This window comes from Plasmodium malariae (assembly GCF_900090045.1).
Source record: "Plasmodium malariae genome assembly, chromosome: 7".
NCBI lineage: Eukaryota > Apicomplexa > Aconoidasida > Haemosporida > Plasmodiidae > Plasmodium > Plasmodium malariae.
Window position 1 is genome coordinate 1,213,273 of NC_041781.1, and position 21,832 is coordinate 1,235,104.

General features: G+C 28.6%; 3 protein-coding genes across 3 annotated transcripts; 1 reads left to right on the forward strand and 2 right to left on the reverse strand.

Moving 5' to 3' along the window:
* Positions 1–792: 792 nt before the first annotated feature.
* On the forward strand, positions 793–3,481 carry PmUG01_07034100 (glutamine synthetase, putative; the record flags this gene model as incomplete). Its single annotated transcript, XM_029004086.1, has 3 exons — positions 793–796; positions 1,426–2,966; positions 3,383–3,481. 3 exons carry the CDS (start codon positions 793–795, stop codon positions 3,479–3,481), a joined length of 1,644 nt encoding a protein of 547 aa, XP_028860811.1.
* Positions 3,482–4,066: 585 nt separating this feature from the next.
* PRP18 (pre-mRNA-splicing factor 18, putative) lies at positions 4,067–6,869 on the reverse strand (the record flags this gene model as incomplete). The annotated part of the gene is made up of 10 exons (XM_029004087.1): positions 4,067–4,142; positions 4,324–4,379; positions 4,546–4,645; positions 4,929–5,009; positions 5,299–5,592; positions 5,785–5,871; positions 5,971–6,058; positions 6,220–6,346; positions 6,522–6,646; positions 6,821–6,869. The coding sequence occupies 10 exons, from the start codon at positions 6,867–6,869 to the stop codon at positions 4,067–4,069; spliced, it is 1,083 nt and encodes a 360-aa protein (XP_028860812.1).
* Positions 6,870–8,722: 1,853 nt separating this feature from the next.
* PmUG01_07034300 (conserved Plasmodium protein, unknown function) lies at positions 8,723–21,592 on the reverse strand (the record flags this gene model as incomplete). The annotated part of the gene is made up of 3 exons (XM_029004089.1): positions 8,723–20,881; positions 21,133–21,216; positions 21,491–21,592. 3 exons carry the CDS (start codon positions 21,590–21,592, stop codon positions 8,723–8,725), a joined length of 12,345 nt encoding a protein of 4,114 aa, XP_028860813.1.
* Positions 21,593–21,832: the final 240 nt, after the last annotated feature.

Below are 21,832 nucleotides of genomic sequence, written 5' to 3' on the forward strand. Positions count from 1 at the left end.
AAATCTCAAATAGGCACAAAAATATATGCGTATATTATGTACATAATTATATGATTAAACATTTTTGTATGAAAAAAAATTAATAATATATCGGTGTTAAGTGTTAAATTCATCTTATAATTAAGCTCCTAAAAATTTAGAACACCCTAGGGCAAAGGCAGTACCATAAATGAGAATTATATACATATGCAGTATCATTTTCTAGGTATTAATTTTATTATATTTTTTTATATTTTTAATAACGTTAATATAACAAAATCGCCATGTGAACAGGTATAAATATATACATATTATATACATATATATGTATATACGTACGTTCAAGTATAAGATATATATATACATGTATGCATATATACGTACATTTTATGTTTCAATACTAAAATTTTTAAAAGGGGTAATATTCGAAAATCGTGCATTTTGAAACGAGCATTTTCTTCCCAAGAATCCTCATATTACATACCTTAATCATTATACATAACAAAATAATAGAAAATATTAAAAATACAGTCCGTAAAATAAAAAATATAAATTTATATTTAGAATGAATAGAATTAAGAAATTTTGAAAAAAAAAAAATTAAGCATACTTTGAGGATACGTTGTTAAAATTGGGTAATTTATATTTTATTTTATTTTTTCATTAATTCCAAATAAAAATAATATTACCAAAAAACGTACTAGTACGTATTATACAAGACGTTCGTTACAGTTGTACCCCTAAAAAAGACGAGGAAAAGTGTAGCTACAGAAAACCAAAAGTTAAAATTCCATTCCAGTTGGCTGTTTTAAAATGAGTACAGAAGAAAAAAAAAAAAAAAAAAAAAAAAAGGAAAAAATTCATATTTACGTAAAATAGCGTTGTACAAATGTCCATATGTATATAAAACGTGTACATATGTATATAAAACGCGTACATATGTATATAAAACGCGTACATATGTATATAAAACGTGTACATACGTATATAAAACGTGTACATATGTATATAAAACGTGCACAAATGTATATAAAACGTGTACATGAATATACATGTAAAAAACACGTATTTGTTTATATTGCACCTTCCTCTTGTGTGAATATACGTGAACGATGATGCTCGAAATTTTATATCTGAGTATACTTATGTTAACAGGCAAATATGTATACACATTAGTAGTGCAACATTGTCTCGTAGGCTGCATAACATACGTGTGAGAAGTTGTGAGCGTAATATATGTGACAAATTTGTTAAAAAAAATATGAACAATTCAGAACTTTTTTGTATTTTCCATTTTGCTTGTTGCGTTGCATTGAGGGATATTACTGCTACCACGGAAGCGGAAGCGGTAAACTACTGTTACGATTATCACTTGGGCTTGCACATTATTTTATTTATTTTTTTTTTTTTTTTGTTTTTGTTGTTCTTTCGCGGAACAAACCACAGAGTCTATTTGCTTCTCGAGTAACGCGGACCTTTTTGAGTACATAACCAATAAGACAAACAATGTGGAAATACTGGCTTGTATTATTAGTAACCTGCTGGGTAGTTTTTTTAAATGTTTTTTTTATGTTAGCGAAATATCATTAAAAAAATTAGAAGATGGTTTTCCTTTTGATGCGTCATCAATCAAATTATGCTCCGATACAGAGGTAAGTGATTTCTATATTAAAGTCGACTTTTCCACTTGTTATACTGAAGAATGTGATGATCGAATTGTATTAAATGTATTATGTGATATTAAAAAATATAATGGAAGTGATTATTATAAATGCCCTAGGACAATTTTGAAGAAGACGTGTGAATTTATGAAAAAAGAAAATATAGCTGACACTGTTTGTGTAGGAAACGAAATAGAATTTTTTATTTTTGATAAGGTGAATTATAATCTAGATGAATATAATTCTTATATGAAAGTTTATGATAGAGAATCATTTTCATGTAAGAATGATTTATCAGATATATATAGAAATAGTGATAGTATTATTAATAAATCAGAACCATCATCATATAAGGAATATTGCCGTATTCCTAGAAATGATGGTTTAATTAATGATGATAGTAAAAAATTAAAAAAAAAATGTGGTTATTTTGCTACTGATCCTTATGATACATCAAATATGATTAAACTTAGAATATGCCGAGCTTTAAATGATTTAAATATCAATGTACAAAGATATCATCATGAAGTGTCTACAAGTCAACATGAAATATCATTAAAATATTTTGATGCTTTAAAGAACGCTGATAATTTATTTATTACAAAGCAAATAATTAAAACCACTGTTCATGCTTTTAATAGAACAGCTACATTTATGCCAAAACCGCTAGTTAGTGATAATGGGAATGGTTTACATTGTAATATTTCGTTATGGAAAAATAATAAAAATATTTTCTTTATTGATGATCCATCTACTTTTTATTTATCGAAAGAATCTTTTTATTTTATGAATGGTATTATTAAACATGCAAGAGCTTTACAAGCATTTTGTAACTCAACTATGAATTCATATAAAAGATTAGTACCTGGTTTTGAAACTTGTCAGAAATTGTTTTATTCCTTTGGATCTAGAAGTGCTGTTATAAGGTTATCTTTAATTAATTATAGCAACTCATCTGAAAAAAGAATTGAATTTAGATTGCCAGACTATGTAAATTCACCACATCTAGTTATAGCTGCTATAATTTTAGCAGGATATGATGGAATTAAATCAAAAGAACAACCTTTAGTACCTTTTGAAAGTAAAAATGAAGACTTCTTCATATCCAACATTTTTGCTAATTATGTTCAGAACCCTCAAAATTTTCAAACTCTCACACATGCCTTAAAAGATTATAATACGTTTCATGACATAAAGGATAATACCGATTTTCGTAATTTCTTTAGATGTAATCAACCAGAGAATATATGTTTTTCGCTTGCAGAAAGTTTAGATGCCCTTGAAAAAGACCACGAGTTCTTGACCGTCAATGGAATTTTTAAAAAGGTTAGCACGTTATGTGCTCATTGGTGCGTTTTATGTGTGTATGAACGTATATATATGCACATGTTACATACGCATGTATATACATATATATATGTATGTGTGTGTATATATGTATGTATATATGTATGTATATATGTATGTATATATGTATGTATGTATATATGTATGTATATATGTATGTATGTATATATGTATGTATATATGTATGTATATATGTATGTATGTATATATGTATGTATATATATATGTGTGTATATATGTATGTATATATGTTTGTGTGTACATGGAAAAGCACTGTAGCTGCAAGGCGAGTGTTGTCCGTATTTCCCACAGATAGCAGTAATTGGGTGTTGAATGCGCCCTTTTCTTATACTATGTAAGTTCATTCCCATCCCATTTTTCTTTACTCCTTGTAGGAAATGATACAAGAATATATAAAATTCAAAAGAGAAGAAATTGTCTCCTATAACAAGTATGTGTCTCCCTATGATTATCACTTATATTATGACTGTTAGGAAATGATGCCGAAATATTTCTTATTTTAAAAAAAATAAGAAAGTTCTTTATTTTTACTCCGTTACTTGGTTACTCCACTTATTCTTTTTGCTATATTTTGATATTTTATGCGTAAATAAAAAGGATACAAACTTTTTTTAATGTTACGAATTTATATACGAATATATGTGTATGTATATGTATGTATGTGTGTATATATTCATATATGTGTACCCATATATTTATACATGCGTGCATGTTTATTTTTATTATTTTATTTTAATTTTTTAATGATCTCTTACCCCTTTTCATTTGACCCGTAACTCTGCGAAATGATTATTTTTATAAATTTCAGTTTTTCCTCATCAAGATCAATATTCAATCAGTTGTTAATTGTAAAACTTATAAAACAAAAAAGTTCAAATAGTTTAAAAAAAGGGAAAATAATTGAATTTCCAAGCTTTTTTTTTATAAATTAAAAAAAAGAAAAAAAAAAAAAAAGTTAAAAATTGAAATAAAAACGCACATTCGTAAAAAAAGAAACATACAAAAAAAAGAAAAAGAGAAATGAAATATAGTTCTACATAATTATACAAAGAAATAATTTAAATATGAATTGTCGACAGGTTAACGGCCTCTGACGGGTTTGTGCAATATTTTCTTTGGCAAAAAGACAGCAGCCTTAAAATAAAAGAATGAAATAAAAAGGACATTAGGTGTTTAAAAATGGAAGTGGATAAATACATTGGTAAAGTGTTCAACTATATATGTGTACGTTATACATATATATACATATATATATACATATACATTACATATACTTAAGCATAATCACACAAATATGCATGTTCATTTTGTTTACCTCTTAATCATTTGAATGTATTTTCTCGTTGTTTCATCGTTTAGAATATGTGCGACCTGTATAAATATGTAACAGAAAGATACAAGTAAAAATGTTAAAAATACTTAATAAAATGTACGTGAAATGAGCCTCGTAAGTAGTTTTTTATGGAAACTCATATATACACGCATATATATATTAAATTATTTAATTTCACAAGTTTGAATGAGTTTTCCTTTTTACTTCGGAGGCAAAGATTTTCGACCGTCCTGCTCTCTCATGAATCCCGACCATTGTAACCCCCATAGGCCAAGCAGCATTCCCTATGGCTAGCAGCATATAACTAAAAAAAAAAAAATAAATAAACAGAAATAAACGAACAATCAAATAAAAATATACGAAAAGTAAGCGAACAATAAAAGAACAATAAACGAACAATAAACGAATAATAAGCGAACAATAAGCAAAAAGTACACAACATAAGGTAGAATAACGTAAAAATAATAAGCTATACATCATAAGGTACGATTACTCAAGTGCAGTGGAATATAACATAATGTAATATATGAAAGGTATAACTAAAATTATTCAGCTCATTTGTTTTTCATTCTTTTTTTTCTCTTTACGCATCATGAGCGGCCTTAAAGTTCCTCTTTTGGCAACAAGAAACTATGTTGTATATTTTTTCGAGTATGTCAAGTTCCAGGCTAAATTTAAAGAAGTAAAAATAAAAATCGATATTGACAAATACACACACATATACGCATATACACAAAGACTCAAATAAACACACACATATACGCATATACACAAAGACTCAAATAAACACACACATATACGCATATACACAAAGACTCAAATAAACACACACATATATGCATATACACAAAGACTCAAATAAACACACACAATTACACATACATATATATATTAATAATGCTCGATATGTGCACTGGTATACTTTGTATATTACATTTTTTTTTTATAATATATTACCTTTTTTGTTTTAATTTTTTTTCAAGCGGCCTTAGGTCTTTATGTGTTTGCAAGTATGTAGCTTGTTTTATTTTCTTTTTACTGTCCTCGTTATTCTCAATTTCTTCGTTCCATTCTTTCATAGTACTTTTTATCCAGTCATATATAATTTTTTCTTTATCTAATTCTTTTCCGTTTTCATTATTTTGCTTTTCATTGGAGGATCTTTCTAATTTTACTGCTTCCTTCGAATTAGTGTTCTCAATTTCATCTTCCAAATTGTCCTCAATTAAATCTAGAGAATTTTCTTTTAATCTTCGCGCGCGGAAAAAAAAAAAAAAAAAAAAAATGTGCAAAATGTTATGATCTGTTCATAATATTTGCTATTACGTACAGCTATTTACCCACATTTATGAGCACATTAACACGTACTTATACATTTACATACATTTACTTTTGTATTAATATATAAATATATATTTATAAATATATGTACGCATATATAACCTCCCTCTTAGGACATCACCAAACACGTTTTGCTCCTTACTCTTCAACTCATTTTTGTTTATTTTTAGCTCTTTCAACCTATTATACCTAAATTGGAGAAACAATATATGTATTTTTATGATCAGTTAACATAAATTAAAAAATTAATATACACATACATGTATATATGTATATTTTAATATGTACCTTTGTAGATCAGTTTCACCAAACAATCTTATAGGCTCTTTTAATTGCCGTAGTAGAATAATGATTTGTTTGTTACTTAATGTTATTTCTGAAAATAAAAATTATGATAACAATATTATTAATAATACATATAAACATATGTGGTGTAATGTGGTGTAATACGGTTGTACATAGGCCACAAATAACGTTGCAAATACGCACGATGTGTTTATGTAAGTGAAAATATGTGTAACAGCAGCAGTATTATACGGAACAGCTTATTTATGATAAACTGCTCAAAGTGTCCTAATTTATTTTTATAACCTATATTTGCTTCTTCATTATCTATATCTGCGCTACTTTTTTTATGTTTTAGGTCTAGTTCATCATTCAATTTCTTAAAAGAAATGATAAGCATGTTATAAAAAATGAGGATAAGACACGAAGTGATGCAATAAAATAAAAAAAATGCATATTATATATATATATATGTACGTTTATATGCAGTGAGATAATTTGCAAAAAATACAAATATGTCCAAATTTTATGATAGTACATATATTTTATTTAACCTTTAATCTTTCATATTCCTCAACTTTTTTTTTTTTATATTCTTTTTCGTAAAATTTGTTAATTTCTTTATTTTTTTGATCTTCCAAATCTGCTTGTTTGAACCATCTCTTATTTCCTTTAATTTCTATCTTACACAAATGGAGGAAAATGGGCAAAAAATGGTTACATTCATTTGTTATTAATTCAAATAAACATATAAATAAATATATATATATACATACATACATACATATGTATGTATGTATGTACTTGTACATATTTCTGTTTGTATACAAGTAATAACTTTCTTCTTGCTAACCTTTGATTTCTTCCTTTTTCTTTTTTATAAAACTATCCAGTGCGTCCATAATGGTTTTACGTATTTTTTGTTGTATTATTTAACTCATAATTATTTAAAAAAACATAAAAAAAAAATTCCAAAATTTCATTAAAAAATACTTACAAAACAGAAATTTTCGTTTTCTCCTTTAGAAAATAAAAGTCAACAAATTTTTCTTTAGCTTCGGGAAATATATAATGTTTCCATTATATGTATTTAATAATCACTAAAACAAAAGTTCATTTCTACGAAAATTTAGAGGTTATAGACAATAAAATTTTCAAAATATCTGTAATATAAAATTAGGGGAATATTCATTTATTTTTTTTTTTAAGTGTAATAAAATACGATATATAAAATTAATTATTTATTATGGATAAACCTTTTTTTTTTTTTTTTTTTTTTTTAAATACCACAAAAAAGGAGACTCACTAAAATGGTTAAAAGAATTGTTTATGAATCGTTTTGTATATAACACATATATATATGTATATATGTATATATTTTTTTTTTTTTTGCTGATTTTCTCCATTGAAGAAATGCCCATTATTTAAGTGAAAATATATAATTTCCTATGAGTCTTCACATTGAATGCTGTATATCTTTACATGGATACCTACTCCTTGTTAAAAATATGTATTTAATTATTTTATTTTTCTTTTTTTGTTTTTTAATTATTTATGCTGTAGTAAACTAAGGAAAGAGAAATGTATCCCTTTGATTAAAGAAGTAACAGTAATGAAGTGTTATATTTTTAATATGTAAATTTTTTTTTCATTGTAAACTTCTTTTAACAGTTGTACCACGTATGATGCAAACAAAAAGAAAAGAAAAGATAAAACTTGAAATTATCCTTTTATAAATCATTTTTTAACCAAATTTTCATCATTTTCTTTGCATTTCTTTTGCCTTATTTTATTTACATTAATACAAGTTTAAACTTTAACTAATAGATGGAATGTTTAAAATTTTGAAGTAATAAATATAAATGAATTAACTTGAATGTGACAACCCCAGTTCTCCCATATATATTTATCATAGTAATAAAATTGGGGGGTAAAACTTACATTGATCATATATAAAAGAATGTGTTTCAAAAATTCATTTTTTTTAATTTTGTAAAAGTGTATTTTGTTTCTGCAAAAAGTGGTTACAAAATGTTTTACAGATAATATGGCATACATTAGCAATTAGCAAAATAAAGCTAATATAAGGTTTGAAGGGGATAGTTACCTTTTTTTTTTTTTTTTTTTTTTCATAATATATAATTAAAAATATTTTTTGTTGCGATTTCCAAAGTTTCCGTTAAAATGCATTATGATAAAATTTAATTGTGTATATATACCAATATGGATATATATATATATATATATATATGTACATTTACATGTGTATATTGCGTACATATAGTTGTGTAGGCATGTCCATATTGGATGCGCTTATCTTTGTGTGTTTTTCGTCAAACATTGAAGACATATTAACATAAAATCAAAATGAACAACAAAAAAAAAAGTATACCTAAATTTTGTTATACAAATAAAAATATAAAAAGTAAAAAAAAATAAAATGCATGAGTGGGATGAATGGCATGAATGACATGAACGGTTACAGGAATAAATGAGCAAATGAATAAAACAGATTGTGCGCAAAATAGTAACTTATAAGCGTTATGCTTAAGTGATTTTGCTTTATATTTTCATAGGTCGGCATATACGCTGTTTCAAAAAAGAGTGCATAACGGTATGTATGCATGTATGTATGTATGTATGTGTGTATATATGTATGTGTGTATATATGTATGTATGGGCTGATGCGTGTATTCATGTGTGCACGCACATGTTGGCAAAAAGGCACGCTAGACGTTCCATTGGTTGAGGTACTTTACGAATTACAAAAGGGCATAGACAGCAAGCTGACTGATGTAAAGACTTCTTCAATGGAAGGGCTAGTTGGAAATAAGGTCAGAACATTTTTTAACTCATTCAGTGCTTGATTATCGAAATTAAAAATAATATTTAACAAGTCCATGTTAAAATAATATGTTTTATTTTTTAATAATTTTCTTGAATATGCATGGAAATGCAAATATTTTTTTATATGATAAAACATTTTTGGGTGATTGGACATATAAATTAAAAAATAAAAATATACAAAATAAAGAGAGTTATCTAGAATATTATTTTTTATCAAATTAATATATTCCCCCATATTTTTGCTTTTACAATACGAACTTTCCTTATTATATGTACTATCAAAGAAGTGATAAAAATCAATATTAAAATATGAATTATCTCTTATATTATTTTTTATTATATCATTGTAGTCTTTGATAGGATTAATACGATAGGAATTCATTTCTTCAACTTTTTTTGAAATGCTTTTTTCAAAAAAGCTCTGTCCCCCCCAATTTTTAAGGCTGTATGTACAGTTAATTAATTCGTTTAAATGTTCAACGTCTGCCAAATTGTACGTTAATTTTGTGCTGCTGCTGCTGCTGTAGTTACTATTCACACACTTGTCAGTAGCAGCATAATTGCCAATAGCGGCACTATTGACACTGCTTGCCTTGATGATGGTATTGTCATTATTATTGATGGTTGAGTGAGTAGTCTTGGTAGAGGCAGTAGCAGAGACGAATCCCCCACTATAGCCAAGCAGGTCCTTTGTACCCTTGGCACTACGCGTTAACTTCATATTATAAAGTTCACTCTTTATGATATCAATGTAATCTTGTATTCGGTTAATAAGACAAAAATAGGGAATATTTTTATTTACCTTTTGCTGGTACATATCATTTAGTAAATCATATGCATTTTTTCGATCGAAAAATTTATATGAACATAATTTTAAAATTCTGTTATAGACCTTTAATTTTAACTCAAATAAAAATTCATCTGTATATGGTTTGTTAAAAGCGTTTTTTAAAAATAAAATTCGTTTATTCATATATATATATACTCTATGCAAGAAAATGGTTAAAAATATTTTATATTTTTTTTTCATAAAATATTTTTTATAAAAATAATTCCTTTGAAATTGTTTTAATTTTTTACCATTTTTTCTGTATTTATTTTTAACTAAAAAAGTTTTATTTAATAAATTATATTCTTCATTATTTTTTTTTCCATTAATGAGTATTTGAAAAAATAACATGAGATCATGACAAATTTCAATATGTCTATTATCATCATAAAAATAATTTTCCTTATTATCTTTTAATACCATACTGTATATATTAAATATATTGTACTTTTTATCAACAATATACAAATTTACAAAGAATTTTTGATATTTTCTTAAACTCTCAATGATATTTTCATTTTTATTTATATTCAAATTAAACCCTAATATGTTACTAAATAGTTCATTTTGAAATACAAAATGTATATCATTCCTAAATTTTAAAATGCCAATATTTCCTACTACATGCTTCCATAATATATGGTACACTGAAAGAAACTTCTTGGATATTACATTTACACTATCAAAGACACTACAAATGATTAAAGATTTTCTATATTTTTCATTTATACTTATACTATTAATGTTATAAAAAACGTTTGTACATAATAAAAAAAAACAATTATTACTCTCATTGTATTCATACAAATGTATATAATTATTTGTCGTAATTACTAATTTGTTCTGAAAAACGTTTAAATCGTTTATATCTTCGATAATTTCCTTATACTTACAATATTCCGTTACTACATATTTGAGACTATAAAAAAAATCCTTTTCATTACGACTAAAAGAATTCTCAAATATATAGTTGGACAATTTTAATGAACCCATATCTAATTTCTCTTTTTTTTTTTTATTCACATTCTTGTTCGTGGAACTACTTACAGTATACATTTGGCTTGAAGAGGAATTTAAACTAGGATTAGAAGAGTTTGTACTATCATTATTCCCTTCATTATTGCTACTCCGTTGTGCACTATTACGACCACTGCTACTATTCCTTCTATGTACACCTACTTTTCCCTTCATTAAATTTTCCAAATATTCTTTCTCATTTATATCTTTCCCCTCGTCTCCTTTTTTGACGATAGGTTGTTTCCTTACTATTGCTTTGAATAAATCTGAAAATTTTAATGTTCGGATAGCAGTTGGGTTAGAGGCACAATCGGCTGTCGGATCGGCTGTTGAATTGCCTGTCAAACAGTCTGTTTGATCAACTGCCTGGTTTCCACTTGAACTGCCGCTCCTATTAGCAGACACGTAGTAGCAGGCCCCCTTTTCGTCAAAGGCGCAGTCCTGTATAATCCTTTCCACTATACTATTCCTATGGTTCACTATTTTTCTATTACTCCTTGAGAGACTAATTTTGAGAAGGACAATATGATTATTCTTCGTATAGATAATATATTTATCCATAAAAGTTTTAATATTTTTCATATCTGTGTTTAAGTAGATAAGAGGTAATGAGTCATTATTTTCAAAAAATAAATTTAAAATGTCTTCTAGTTTTACCTTCTTAAATACTAGAGTATCCTTCTGTTCGTTCGCTTTATTATCAAGTGTGTTTGCTTCATTTTTTTTTACTACTACTCTCAAGATGAATAAAGTTCTATGTATATGCTTCAAGTTAACCCAGAAAGAAATATTTTTCTTAAAATTTATTAAAAATACATAATTGTAAGATAGCTGCACTATGAAAAATATTTCATTTTTTTTAAAATTTAACTTTTTGTTAATTTTCTCTTTTAACCTGCAAATCGTAATCTCCTTCATACGGTAATTTATATTATTAATATATATAAATAGGCAGTCGTATGTTGATTTCGTATTCTTATATTTCTTTTTGTTCGTTTTCTCTTTGTCATTTTGCACTTCTTTATGTATAGCCACATCAGATAATGCTGCATCTAACCATTTACAAGTAGGTTTGTACACATTATTTTTAGTCTTTTTCAAACTGTATAATGTACATCTTAAACCTAATACATTATTGTAGTTTTTATATTTTTGCTGCCTCATTCTATAGTAAGAATTGTTTTTATCAATTCTTCTTTTCCTAATCTTTATATGCTCTTTGCATATTTTCTTAGCATTTCCTAGATTTGAATAAAAGGACTTAACATTGGCTTCTTTATCATACCTTTCAAGGTAGATTTTTTTTTTTAATGGTTCTGCTAATATTGCTCTTTTATGATTTGCTATTCTGTTATATTCAGTTATGCTACTAAAGTGGTACTTGCTGCCCCTCAAATGTATAATTAAAAAACTCAGGTAATAATCAGACGTGTGTCCCAACCCGTTGGTGATAAACCCATCCGACCCACTGGTAGTCCAACCATTCTGATATACCCTTCCATCTCTATCATTTACATATATCATGTCCATCTCTTTAATAACCTTTTTTTGTTTCTCCCCCACGTCTATATTATTAAAAGAACTACCAAGTGTGCTACTATTTGCTTGCGATTTTTCTTCATTTATTGTGTCTACCTTGGACAAAGAAGAGCAATCCTTCTCTTTCTTCCCCTCTAATTTTTTTGCACGCATATCTCTATTTTCATTATCACAAACACACCTGTCTTCCTCAGCACTATTTGCCGCCAATACATAACCATGTTTGGCTGCGTCATCGGTACTAGCAGCATCAACAGTCGTAACATCCGCGTATCCGCTGGCATGCTCGTCCCCATCATTATATTCTCTTAACTTTCGCTGCTTCTTTGTACAGCAATTATTATCTACAGCTCCTTTTTTATTCTTTTTCGTCTTATTTTTGTTATTATTGCATATTTCCATCCTAGTTTTTATGTCAATGTTTTCTACTGGTTTAGTGCCATTTCCTTGCTTAAGTTGTGCATCTTCGCTATTGAAAAAGAGACGATGAATAGTTGCATTGTTTGCATGTTTGCCTAATAAGGTCTTAAATATATTACAAAAGTGGTTCTCTCCTTTGTACAATTGTTTATCGATTCTATTATTTGCCTGTGCATCTACTCTTTCATTCATTTTATAGATATAATCTTCGCTCTGCAAACAATTTTGAATGCTAACGTTGTTGCTAATTAAGGGGTTTTCAAAGAAAGCACTTAGGTGTAGTTTCTTATTAATAATACTATAAAAAATAAATGCATACAAAGGGTTACTAATGTTTTTGTATTTATTACGAATAAGATAAAAAATATTCTTATTTTTTGCAAAAATGTTTTCATCTTTTAAGAACAACTGGTTATAAATATATGTAGACTTATTCTTATCATATATATCTTCATCTATTTCATTTATATTAGTACTAAATTTTTTAACCACATGATATATACTCATTTTTTTCTCACTTTCTTTAATATTTTCTTCTATGGCTGTAATTATTTCTTTCTTATCTGCATACTTATTTATCTGAAAAAGTTCATTTAACATGTAGCTCCTATCAAAATGCATCTCTAGCATATTCGTTAAATGGTTGTTCTCGTTCATGTTTATAATTCTCCTTCCAAATTTAAAATACACATTTTTGTTATTGCAGTACGTACCGATTCCTCTTCTCTCTTCCGTATCTTCTTCTCTAGTCATATTCCTAAACACGTACTCTCTTTTGATTGTTTGTGCTTTTTCTTCCTCTAATTCTTCCTCTATTTTTTCTTTTTCTACCTCTATTTCTTCCTCTAATTCTTCCTCTATTTCTTCCTCTAATTCTTCCTCTATTTTTTCTTCTTTTTCTTCTTCTTTTTCTGCCTCTTTTTCTGCCTCTTTTTCTGTCTCTTTTTCTGCCTCTTTTTTTTCTTTCCTTTTTTCATGACTGCTTAGACCATCTTGCATATTTTCACCAGTGAGGGGACTGTATATTAGGGAATTTTTTAGGTAAAAATTAAATGGATGTGGAAGGGTAATCTGTGTAAACTTCTCTACATTGATATTACTGAAAGTATTTATTTCTTGACAAGATAGAATGCTCTTTTGAATTAATGCAAAGTACATCTTATCATTAATAGATATGATAATTAAGAAAATAAAATTTCTTTTGTTATTATTTTTGATTAGCACTATGTTATTCGCGTTAATGCTATCTTTTATCTTTATCATTTTATTGTTGAAGGAATGTATATTTAACCCATTATACAACGAATGAGCATTATAATTTAATTTTTCTTTATTACAATGAACCTTTTTTTTTTCAACATTAGCTTTATGGTATCTGTTCTCACTATGTACATTATCTTTTATTCCTTTCCCTTTGGAACAAGCGCGCTCGACCTTTGAGTAATTACTTCCACTAGATAGATACAAATTATTTGGACATGGTGCGCTTGGCGTGTTGGAGCTTGTGCATGGTCCTTTTTCCTTTTTGATCCCTATCTTGTGGCCCTTATTACCGTCATTTACAGCTTTGCTACCCACATTTACATCTCTGTCATTCACAATTACACCTTTATAGCCGCTACTTACACCGCTACTTACACCGCTACTTACACCGCTACTTACACCGCTACATACACCGCTACATACACCGCTACTTACACCGCTACTTACACCGCTACTTACACCGCTACTTACAGAGCTACCCGCCTTATAACTTATGCGCCTTTTTTCTAAGTCATTTTCCGCCTTAAAAATTGTCAAGGGTAGAAGAAAAATATTTTTGCCCTTAATTTTTTCTTCTCCTATTTTTTTTTCACTTAAAAAGGTATTAACAGTATATTCATCTAAATTGATAAGATTCATTAGGTAGGTATTCATCCTCTTTTTCATTTCATTTAAATAATTATATGGTTTATCCATACTATGAGTATTATCAACTGGTTGCTTCTTAACTTTGTAGGAGATAAAGATATATAAATTATTTTCACAATAAGCTACGGCATAACAATTTTTTTTAAATATAAAATTTTGTTCCTTAACTTTTTCCTCATGTATTTTTAATGAGCTTATAAAATAAACACAATTATTTCCTAATAGAAATTCGTCGTATTCTTTTATTATTTTTGTCTGAGTTTTATACAAAATAAAATGATTCAAGTATAAATCATTTGGAGGGGTATACTGTTCGCTAAATATATCATACACCTTTACTACTCCGTTGTTGTTTCCTACCAAGAGAAAATTATTTAACTTAAAAAAGCCCGTTACAATAGTATTGTTATTTAAAGTGTCTATTTCGTATGTGTACACATTCGCTATTAATTTTTCTTTGTTATGCTTTAAGGAAAAAGAATTATCGCTCTTTTTGAAAAGTTTAAACCATTTAACAGTGCGATTCTCGTGGTTAGGGCGTGAGTCGCAGGTGCTAACACTCACCCCGGCTAAGCAACTGACGTTAACGCTGCCATCCCTTCTTTCACTTCTACCTAGGTTATCATTCTCGTAGCCATAATTCGTAACTTGACGCACACGATCCCCCCTCCGCTTGACGGACGACGGACACACATAATGAAAGCCATCCAAGTGAACGTAATATACAAGAAGCTTAGAGTATCTCTTCATGCCAATGCAAAGCAATATATAGTTGTTCTCTTTAAAGTCTGTATTTAACGACTTTTTCTTAAAAATGTTCGTACAAAAGTATAAAGAGTAAATGGTTTGATATACATAAAATGAATCTACTATTACAAATGCGTTTTTAACTATATCTATATAAAACAATTCAACCAGATGATTTGTGTATGATATGCAGAGAATATTTTTTTCAAAATGGTAATACATAACAGTATTGGTAAGTTTCAGCTCGAAGTAATCAACAAGTTGTATTGGGTTTGAAGCAGTTCCTTTCACATCATACTTGTTTACAAATATATGAATTTTACTCAAAAATAATACATATAATATGTTTTCATTTTTACTAATACTTTTTACTAACAAAACGTTCGAGTTAATAAAATTTAATGCGTTCACTCCTTTGTCATCTGCTATATAAAACATCATTTTATTATTTCGTGTACCTTTATATACATTTTCCCACTTCTTTTTCTTATCATCTACGTTAAACGTCTGCTTCGACATTTTTTCCTCTGCATTTTTGAATGGGGTATTTATTTTTTTCGTTATACCTTTGTCATCCGTGTTTTCTCCCCTTCCGACATGTTCACTTCTTATTCCAGTGCAGTTTTGTTTGTTATATTTTTTATTATCCTCCCTCTGCCTAGTGAATACCTCTTTCGCCTTTCCCTTCTTCAACGAATTTAGAATAGAAGACGAATTTTCAAAACTGGTAAATATATCATCACATAAGATAAAAATATAGATAGTCTTAATATAGTTGGATATGCAGAGGATGTTGAACTGCTTACTATATGTAATAAAAAAGAATTTACTGTAAGTTAAGTTAAAATGGATGTTTCTTCTTTTACCTAACACTAAGTTATAGCCTGCTGTAATCTTGTGCATGCAATTGTTTTTATCAAGAATAATTAGTTTGTCTGATAGTCTATTCTTTACTTTTTTTATGTCGAATATATTCTCGTCGTCTTCCCTCACCTGATCTAAGGCGTTCTTACCATTGTAACAGTTTTGAAATTTCTGCAGTTCATAAAAGGTGTTACTTTCATAGCCGTTAGGAAAAATGTGCAATGTAGTATCTAATGGAGTACCTAAAAAATTATATACAGAATTACTTGGCGAATTACTTAACGAGTTACGTAACGGGCTACTTAACGGCGCATTATTTATTATCTTAGTTTTATATTTATAATCCTTAACTGTCTTCAGCTTCCTATAAACGAAGTGCAATTTTCTAGAACTTGTAACGTAGTAGGCACTCTTCTTATTTTGCATAATAACGTCCGTTCTTATTAGGAAAAGTTTATCTTTGTACTTCTTGTTCAATACTAAAACGAAGTGCATATTCTTCTCGACTTCATACTGGCTACTATTATGTGCATCATTATTATGTGCATCATTATTATGTGCATCATTATTATGTGCATCATTATTATGTGCATCATTATTATGTGCATCATTATTATGTGCATCATTATTATGTGCATCATTATTATGCGCATCATTATTATGCGCATCATCACTCCACATACAATTTCTGCTTCTTTCCCTTAGAAGAGTTTTCCCCATAAGCGATGACAACATATTTATATTTCCACCTTCTGCTATGTTATCATGACTTATGCATCTTATAATGGTAGAATGCTCGATCAATTTTCCAAAACATTTACCTTCACAACTATTCACATCCCATGCTTCAAACTCATTTCTGTATATCACCATTCTGTTGTTGAACAAATCATACAGTAGTATAATTAAGTACATTTTTCTTTTATTTATGTCAACAACCAAAAACCGTTTACTAAAAAATGTGCTTATCGACACACGCCCATTATTTTTCATACCATCCAATGGAATGACAATTATACTTAATAAAGTATCTATGTACTTCCCTTGTATTATGAAGAAATTGTCATTTGCTTCTTCCTTTTTAATACTGTCTTTTTCTGACCATATATTTTCATTATTTAAATAGTTAAAAGGGGTCTCCTCCTTTTTTTCTCTGCTGTGAGGGTAGCTGACTCTGTTCGTGCGCTTATGATTGTCACTATCACTGGGGTTGTCTTTATACATGTCACTGTGGGTGTCACTGTGGGTGTCACTGTGGGTGTCACTGTGGGTGTCATCATGGTTATCATTGTGGGTGTCACTGTGGATGTCATTATGGGTGTCTTTATACATGTCAGTGTAAATGACATTGTCAGTGTGAGCAGGCACTACCGATGTGACATTTTTGTGTTCTTTTTTTTTCTTAGCACTGTTCAGTTTTGTGGAGCCGTTCATGAATATACCATTTTTTTTTTTTTTTTTTTTATTATATATTTCGTTGAAAATCTTTTTACTAATTTGGATAGACAGAGGGGGATTTTCTACACTTGACAAATGATAGTGCATTTTTTCTTTATTCCTACACTGATGAGAATCCCATACACCCGAAATGTCACTACTAACACTAGTGGAATTATCTAAAGTAGTATAAGAACTAGTAGTACAAGTGGTACTATTTTTCAAATGATGAGAGATAAAGCCTTTACTGCCAAAATTAGGGCAATCCGACTTTATAGTATTACGTTTATACACTTTTTCAAATATTTTATATTCACAATGATACTTAAAAGCGTATGTATAAAAACTATCAATGTATGAGATACCACGTAACAGTTTAAAATGTTCATACGAATTTATATAATTCTTATTAAAGCGAAAATAAATATTTCTCTCCTTTTGTTTAACGTAAAAATTATCCCATTTGTGCGTTGTAAAATTATTAAAATAATTTAAATTAACTGTATAACTAAAATAATCAGAAAATAAAATTGTTTTCTCAATTTCTTTGTAGGTACCATCATCCTTCTTTACAACTGTAACGAATTTTATATTTCTTACATAATGTGCATCGTCCAAGTGGTAAAGATGGTAATTCACTAAGGATAAGTTAATGCCGTATATTTTGGAAAAGCTAAATAGGTATATAACTCTTTTTGTAAACAGAAGAAATAAATTATTTAAAACAGTTTCCACTCGGTGCACTTCACAGGGAAGGGTTAATCTCGCTACGGGTTTTAAAAAACCCTTTAGAGTAAACTTTTCGCTCTTCAACTCCCCTTTCATCTGTCCTTTCATCTGCCCTTTCATCTGCCCTTTCAAATACTCTCTTTTTTTCCTTTTCTTTCTTCTCTTCTCTTTGCACCTTCTCCCCCTGTTGGTCATCTTACCCCTTTTAAAAAAAGTCACATTTGCTCTATCGTTATTGTTGGATGTTATTAAAAATACTCCATTATTACCCCGATTGGTGCCTCTGTTTCCTTTTCCTACTCTTTGCCTTTCTTTTAGGCGCAAAATTACTTTTTCACGAATTTTCAAATAATCAAATTTCATCTTTCCTAATAATTTTAATGATATAAATTGCAAGTTTTTTATTTTCTTTATTATACCTTTCAACCGTATGTGATAATATGATGACGACATATTACATTTAGTCCCTTCTTTAGTTAATGTACAACTGCATGGCAATTCATTTGCTTCATTCTTATCATGCTTTAAAAATGTGCATCTTCTTTCCCCTTCCAATTTGTTTATATATATCTGATCATTTGCTTGGCCCTCTGATGGACAGTCCCTTCCGACAAACAGCTTCTTATTCAGATGAAACAACTTATCGTATATCACATGCAATTGTTTATCGTTTGTTCTCCCCTGCTCATGGTGCTTTGTATTGCTGAGTTCGCTTTTATTTACATTATTAAGTGGATCTCCACCGCACACCAAGGTGCGCGCCTCTTTATACATACTCGCACCAGTGTTCAGCAGTGTTTCTTTCAAGTTATCTCCCCGTGCGTGGTCTAGCGACTGGCCATCATGGAATAAATCGACACAGCATATACTGACAGGGGATAGACCACCATGGCATCTATCTCCAAGGAGGAAATTCAGAATATGGGCAGCAAATACGTTCAGGAGGTACAAATGAATTGACAATTCGTACAACACTTGAGGTTTTGTTTTTTCTTTTTTTAAAATAATGACGAATGGATTGTTTATGGAACTGGTGCTTGAGTAGAAAAATAGAGTAATGTAGAACAACAACAGTTTCATCCTAATCATAATTTGAAATAAGAGAGATAAATTTATGTTTACTTCCTCTTCACCACATATGGTAAAATTTTTATCAAATATAAAATTTTTTTCAAAAACGTTTTTATAGATAAAATCATTTTTAAAAAACGATAACTTATTAAAGTAATAACTGCACACTACACATGTATCAAAGTAATGTGCTTCTTTTTCCTTTTTTTTGTACAAATTTTTATGCTGACTCTTGAACATATTCACGTATAATTTGTGGTTGACTTGATGTCTTCCTTTGTTCATACTTTGTACATTCACGAAAAAAATTTTTCTGCATTTTTTTAAAATATGTAAGTCATTTTCCTTCAAAATAGTCGCTCGCAGTAGGTTGTCCTTCAAGTTATCTATTTCCTTCTCTTCCTTTTTAGAAAGGAATAAAATATTATGAATAAAATTATTGTAGTTACATTTATTTTTTAAGAAGTACACAAAAAAACAAATTTTTAAATTTATGCAATTATCAAACTCGTTGTAATAATAATTGCAGTTTTGCTTATTTCCTGAGGATGGAAAATTTTTTATATGTCTAGGGATTACATTTGTGCTTGCAGAACATTTACTACTGCTGGACCATTGACTTTGGCGATTGCTCCCCCTAAATGGTTGCTTACTAACTTGATTTTTTTTTTTAGAGCATGCATAGTACTCCTCCTCCTTAAAGGACAAATAGTTTATACTTGTTATATTTTGTGCAAACTTCAAATGGGACAAAGGTTCTTTCCACCTTTTCGTTTCTACAATTTCTCTCTTCAGTTTGATAAAATATTTATTTTTATTTATTAAAAAATTATTTTTATTTAACCTGTCCTTATGATCAATAGGGTGATATAAATTTTTCTTCCATTTAACTTTGTATATATAATAAATGTAATCCTCCTTAAAAGAGGAACGCATATGTTTTGTTTGTTTTTTCCCCTTTGCATTTTTGTATATCATACTATATTTAAATTTCATGGGGTCATGTAAAATTTTTAAATTTGCTCCATTCGAAATACACTTTTTACCGAACTCATAATTTAAACAGTAATCTTCTAAATTTTTATTGATCAAGTTGTTTTCAATTTTTCTAAAAAATAGAATGTTCTCAATGGATATTAAAAATAATTTGTCTACGTTACACACGTTAATGTATTTCGAGTACTGCTCTTCTATTTTGTTCTTTTTTTCATTTACACCTTTATCTACACCTTTATCTATATCTTTATCTAAATCTTTATCTGTATCTTTATCTAAATCTTTATCTATATTTTTATCCTCATCTTTATCCTCAGTTTCATCTACATTATTGTTTTCATTTTCGTCCTTTCCATATTTATAATATTTCATATACACTCTTAACTTTGGGCAGAACAAATTTCCGATAAAATTATATTCAATAAAACTACCATCGAATACTAAAATTCGAAAATTTAATTTCTCATCACCAATGATAAAGCGGTCTTGATATTTTCCCTCAAGTGTCTATTAAGAAGAAGAGGGTGTGGAGCGTGATATATCATGTAACGCAGAAATGCAAGGTATGATATGTAAATAGATTCCCAGACAGATAAGTACCCACACAAATACGCACACATACATACATACACATGCATATGCCCAAATCGTCGCATAAAAAAAGTGAGACTGTTAGCAGGGTTGGACTAAAAGAAGGTACATTTTTTACTTGGAAAAAAAAAAAAAAAAAATGCATTCGTTCATAATTCATAACTTACTTGCAAAAAGATTATTTTCAAAAATGTATTTTGTACATATAATGTTTCTTTATAATCGCAGCTCATCAATTCCAAATAGCAGTTCTGTAGATCAAAAAAAAAAAAAAAAGAAAAGTAAAAATGAGTACAATGAGTAGTAGAAGTAAAATGAGCAGAAATAGTAAAATGCGTAAAATTAGTAGAAGGAGTAAAAGGATACAAGCGTAAGTATAATCAAGAAGCAGTATTAAATACGTATATCTTTATCAACACATGCAATAGTATTTACTGGAAAAAATGCATAAACAGTGGCTGCGGGTAGACATAGCCGCATAAGTATAAATGCACAGATACATGTCTAAAATAAAAAGCTACGTACCTTCGCTGCTAGAAGAAAATAGTTCTCATTATTTTTTATAAATTTTCCTTTTACTAAGAAATTTACTTGGTTACTGCTATGGGCAGTTTGAATGCTTATCATTTTTTAAAAAAAAGTATAACAGGGTGCACACGTACATGAAGAAGCACGTGCATGTATGTGTGTACGTGTAAAGGTACGTCTGCAAGTACGTGTGTGTGCACCTATGTTTGTACGTGTAAAGGTACGTCTGTAAGTACGTGTGTGTGCACCTACGTGTGTACGTGTACATATATGTAAACACGTATGTACACTTATACAACAAACTTATAAATAAAAAAGAATTCACAAGTACAATAAAAG